Genomic DNA, 6,000 nt, shown 5'->3' on the forward strand with positions numbered 1-6,000 from the left:
TTTTCTCCCTTCTTTTATGTTAAAATATGTTGTGGATAATTTTTATTCTCAATTTATTGGCTTTATTTCTTTGCATTGTTTTTATTGAGTATTTTAGAGACCACAGTATGCAACTTTAAATTCCCGTAAAATACAAGAACCTTGTAATAGTATAGTTTCATTTATGCACTCTCATCCTTTGTGCTACTGTCATGTACAGTATATCTTTATATTATAAACCTGAGAATATTGTTATAATTTTACTTAGAGTCCTGACTTTTAAGGAAATTAAGAATGATGGAAAGATAGTCCTGTCTTGTGAGAAATTAAACATATTTCTTATCTTCATATATCACTCATATTTTTATTGTCTTCTCTCTATCCAGGTTATCACCTGATGTTATTTTATTTCAGACTGAAGTATTGGCTTTTGCATTTCTTGAATTTAAAGCTATTAGCAATGAACTCTCTCATTTTTAAAATTAATTTGAAATGTCTTTGAACCTTTAATTTTGAAAAATGGTTTTAAAATAGCTTTCTTGGAAGATAGCTTTTTTTTTTCCTCAACAATTTGAGTTTTATTCCAGTATTTTTTTGTTGTTGTTTTATTCAAAGTTTTTCTTACTATCTTCAGCTTGTAGTAGTTTTATTATGATGTGTCTACGTGCAGTTTTCTGTGTTTATTCTATTTGAGATAACTGAACTTTTTTAGCTGAGAGTTAACACTTTTCATCAAAGTTATCAAGTTTTTCATTATTATTTCATCAAATATTTGTTCAACCTTTTGTCTTTCTCTATTCTTATTTGACTCCAGTTAGCCTTAAGAGTTCTGAAAGATGTTACTGACACAATAGTTTTAAACTTTGATGGAATGCTTGGAAAGAAAATGGAGAAATATGGATGAAATGACACAATTTTCTAAGGAAACGGTTTCTTAAATATATATAAAACACAACCCAGTAAATTTACAGTGGAAAATATTAATGTGACCCATTTGTCCTCTTTTCCTGTTTTTACAAAATCTGTCTGTAGGTGCATTTCCTCCCTCTGCTCTTTATGCGCGAAAAGATTTGCTACAGCGATCTACCCATATTGCTACAAAGACTTTTCAAGCTTTTCGCATATTTGTGAACAATGAGCTCAATGAACTTTACACAGGACTGGAGACAGCTCAGAAGTTTCTGAGACCTGGTGGTCACCTCGTTGCCCTCTCCTTCCATTCACTGGAGGATCGCATCATCAAACGATTCCTGCTTGGGATAAGCATGACAGAAAGGTTTAACCTAAGTGCTAGACAGAAAGTGATACAAAAATCACAGTTGGATTCAGATCAGGAAAACAAGAAACACGTCTCTATAGGAAAGGCCTCTTTAACGTGGAAACTGATGCACAAGAAGGTACTTACTCCAGAAGATAAAGATGTACAGGATAACCCCAGAGCACGCTCCGCCAAGCTTAGAGCAGCTATCAAATTATGAGAACGTTTTCATCATCTAATCCTTCAAGATTTTCCTCACAGTTTCTCATGTGACATTCCTGGACAACCTAATGTAAGAAAGTGTGGGATATATAAAGCTATATAATTATATATGTGTAGATCTAGAGGGTATCTAGCTTTTTTTTTTTTTTTCCCCTCAAAAAGAAAATGTAAGAAATATTAGCATGATGTAGAAAGCTCAATTCAAGGAGCAGCAGTACCTCAAAACTGGAAAAATATGTTTATCTTAGCAATATATTTGACTTTTGAAATGGTTAAATTCTGGTTAAATATTTTCTTTAATCAGGAAATTTTTTAAAAGAAGAAGAGGAGAATATGTGTATGTAAAATCAAGTTGTCAAAAGAGAGATTTTAATTATATCTGCATGCCCAGATTCTGAATTTAGATATTCAGATTTGCAACAGACTGTCTATGTTTCAAATAGTTAATAATGATCATGGAATTTATTTTAATTTTTCTCTTGGAAACAGCGTTCTCAAATACAGGTATTACCATTTTAAAAATGCATTACACTGATAAATACTGAATTATAGTGTTCATTGTTTTAAAGAGATTTTTCCATATGATATGTGCCATGTTTTCATATATTGCAAACTAAAAATATAGAATTGCTCTAATAGCCTTCACAGAGGATGTTTCATAAAACTTATATTTGAATTCAGTTGTATTTATTATAGTAATAGCCCAGAATGCTTTTGATAAATAGTGAAATCTCTTATCATTTGAATTCTGCATTTTTAAACTGAGCTATTCAAAATAGTCAAAGCCTATTGAAATGGAAAAGTTTATCATCTATTCCAGATACTAAAATCTGTGTGCTCTTAATTTTCTTATTTACAAATAATAACTAAGTGTAAAATGTTTTCTCAAGAGTTCACATGGTAGAGGATTCTTTAATAAATTATAGTTAAAATTAATTCATAATTCACATAACTTTTTATACATAAGTATGCATTTCTGATTTATTCAGTTATGATGCAAGTACTGAAATAGAGAAACAAAGGTGAGTAAAATATACATAGCCCAAAGTACCAGTCCTGTGGAGATTATAGTCTAGCAAAGAAGAGCGATGGTAATTAACTAATCACAAAAATTAATATAAAATTGACAAAGTGGTAAGGGCTGTATAGAAGTAGTATGCTGTGCTGTGCTGTGTTTAGTCAGTACCATAAATACATCCAATAGGGATTTCATCTACTAAAGGAAACCAGGTCTGACAACATGGTATTTGATTTATGACTCAAAGAATGAATAAGAGTCAAAGGATACATGGGCATGTATCCTTTAACCCCATATATCTGTGTCCTTATAAGAAGAGAAGAAAGACAGAGACACAAGGGAGAATGCCACATGAAGACAAAAGCAGAGACTGAAGTGAGGTATCTACAAGCCAGGGAACACCAAGAATTGCTGGCAACCATAAGAAGCTAAGAGAGAAGCATGAAGTAGATTCTCCCTCAGGAACTTTAGTAGGTATTAATAACTGCTGAAACCTTGGTTTCAGACTTCCAACCTCCAGAACAGTTAGAGAATAGATTTCTGCTGTCTTCTGCTGTCCAATCTGTGGTAGTTTATTATGGCACCTTTAAGAGACTAGTACTCTGACCCCTCCCCCCCAAAAAAAATCTTGAATAATATGCATGAAAAAAATCCTGCTTCAATAAACACAAAATCGGCTTCAAAATATTATAGTGTAAAAACACATTGTCTATTTTTTTTAATTAGGCTGTTTGCGACAATCATTCTTGCCTTCCTCTTAGTCTTAGTTGTAGGATGAATAATCAAATACATGAATGAGTTTCAAATAATTAACACTGGAGAATGGTTTTGGGGAATTTATACAGTACATATAGAAAATCAGATTATTAAAATGAATGTACATTGCTTTTCCAATAAAATATAAATTATATAAAACAAGCAATTGTTTTGCATTTCTGAATCTTTCTATTGACTGCTTCTGCCAGTCATTTTATATAACATAGATCCCATTGTGTAGGACATCAATTCTTAACAGTTTTAATAATTGCTCATTAAGAAATGAAATTTAATAACTACATACAATTTTTAGTTGATACTCCAATTTTGTATGTTCATTTCGTTTTGACAATTATATGTTGGTTATTATGTAATCTTTGAAATTTCTAGGTTAATTTCAGGGAAAGACAGTAATAATATCTATTTTTTTCTATTTCATGTAATATGTGATATATGGTTTGTGCTTAAATTCATTTATATTGAGCTATTTATTATATTACAACCAATAGTTTATAAGAAAATACAGTATGCCTCACTAGGTTTTTGAGGTTAACTAAAACCTCTTAAAATTAACTTGTAAATATTTGAAAATCATATTTTCTTTAGTCTTTGCAGAGTGTTACATATCTTCAGAGGTTTATAAAATTCTTTCTAATTTTTGTTTTTAAATAAGAAGCATAAATAATAATGAATTTATACTGTAGATTTTTTAAATAAAATTTAAACTTCATTTGAAATCTTATTCAAAAAGTATGAGTCAGTACTTAATGGACAATTCAAAAGGTACAAAAGATAGAAAATTTATATTAGCACTTTCATTTGGTTATAAAAGATGAATGTATATATATTTATTCAATAAATATATATTAAAGCCTGACCTTTTAGGAAGAAATCAAAAACACCTCTCTCACTTCTTTCTTTTTATACTCCTTCCCTTTCCCTTTCTCTGTTCAGATGTGAATTTCTTATGCCAGCAGCTACTGCTGCTAAGTCGCTTCAGTCGTGTCTGACTCTGTGCGACCTCATAGATGGCAGCCCACCAGGCTCCTCTGTTCTTGGGATTCTCCAGGCAAGGACACTGGATTGGGTTGCCATTTCCTTCTCCAATGCATGAAAGTGAAAGTAAAGCTGCTCAGTCGTGTCTGACTCTTCGAGACCCCATGGACTGTAGCCCACCAGGCTCCTCTGTCCATGGGATTCTCCAGGCAAGAGTACTGGAGTGGGTCACCAGCAGAGATGACATTAATTTATATTTCACATTTACTCTGGGAAAAGAAGTATTATGCAATATTAGTATGTACTCTCACAAACTAAGCTCTACATGTTAGATTGTTAGTAATGGGTAAGACAACTAAAAATTGCTTCTAGTTAAACTTCTCTAATTTTTATTTTAATATACCTGTTTTTCTATTGTGTTTTTGTGATTGCTGCAGTATTCTAATAGATTTTGTGTGTGTGTTAGCAACAGTCTATAATAGAAAGAGATAAGCATTAAAATGTAAAGGGAATTTTGTGAGGTGCTTGATAAATATGAATTTAATGACAGAAATCCTCATCAGAGATATATTTTTCTCAGAACCACAATGCCATATGTTCAATGTTGAATGAAGTATGGTTTGTAAAAATCAGCATCATATTCTAAAGAAACTAGATTGTATAACAAGCATAACTATTTTTATATTATTTTCTCAAATTTCATCTGTTTATTGCTACTATTCCCAACTAATGTTTGGTAACACACAGCATGATCTGCAGGAACGCTAAGAGATAGTTTAAATATAAATTTTTTAAAGTCTTGTTACAGCCTGAACTTTCAGAAACATTAAATGTTCAATAGAATTAATTAATGCAGATGCAATGGTGATAGTTCACTATACTGTCATTTAGATGGACCTTAAAATTCTTCACAAAGATTTTGACCACCTTACTCTCCTTCTCAGATAATTTACAAAGTAAAGGAAAAAGTGTAACTCTGATATGCAGACTATAAGTTTGCCTTTTTGGTAATGTCACAACTCCTTAGGCAATTCTTTATCTTAAACGCAAGGCATTTAAGTACAAATTTTCTACTATTAGTATATGCCCTATTAAATATATCACTGCCCAGATGCTAGAATACAAAGCAGAAGTCAAACAAGAGGACATGCTCCATGTCTGATTCTTGAGTTATAGGTTCTCTTCATTAAGCTCCATCTTTATGCCTGGCCAGTAATACTTGTCTGCCTTACACAAGGTAAGGATTTGTATTGTTAAACAGTCAAACGGTATGGTTCTTCATTCTTTCACAAGGAAAAGCATTATCATCCAACTCTTAGAAATGCTAAATTGAGGAGAAGTCTATATAGCCTTGTAAATAAAACCGTTGGCTTTGGAGTCAGAAAAAATGAGTTTAAATTCCAGGTCTGCATATATTAGCTGGATATGCAAACTGGGCATGCTCTTTAATATCCTTAATCCTCATTTCTTTCACTTTAAAGAGTGGACAGTATTGGGACTTCCTCATCAGATTGCTATGAATCAAATAGAAAATAATAAATATTTATGAGTTAAAAGTCATAATTACCAAAATATAGCATATTTCTGGGCACTGTGGCTAAGGAAATATGTACTTTATTCCTAGTGGTTTTAAATGAAGCCTGTGCATCAGAAGCAGCAGTTGATTGGGTTTATAGTCAGTTTTATTATGGGGAAATTTTATTCCTATTTATTATTTATTTAACACCCCCAGTATTTGCTATAGTTTGACAAGGCATAATAAAACACACAG

At 31.7% G+C, this 6,000-nt stretch overlaps 1 protein-coding gene across 8 annotated transcripts in view; it reads left to right on the plus strand.

Annotated features, from left to right (window-relative positions):
• The window catches only part of METTL15 (methyltransferase 15, mitochondrial 12S rRNA N4-cytidine), a 206,712-nt gene extending 203,317 nt beyond the window's left edge, over nt 1-3,395 (plus strand). For all 8 annotated transcript variants that reach the window (XM_070472972.1, XM_070472971.1, XM_070472975.1 and 5 more), the window contains one exon: nt 1,012-3,395. In XM_070472972.1, the coding sequence (XP_070329073.1) occupies nt 1,012-1,457 (446 nt within the window). In that variant the 3' untranslated portion in view covers nt 1,458-3,395. The remainder of the gene's footprint in view (nt 1-1,011) is intronic.
• Nucleotides 3,396-6,000: the final 2,605 nt, after the last annotated feature.

Source organism: Odocoileus virginianus, chromosome 10, assembly GCF_023699985.2.
Source record: "Odocoileus virginianus isolate 20LAN1187 ecotype Illinois chromosome 10, Ovbor_1.2, whole genome shotgun sequence".
Classification (NCBI taxonomy): Eukaryota; Metazoa; Chordata; class Mammalia; order Artiodactyla; family Cervidae; genus Odocoileus; species Odocoileus virginianus.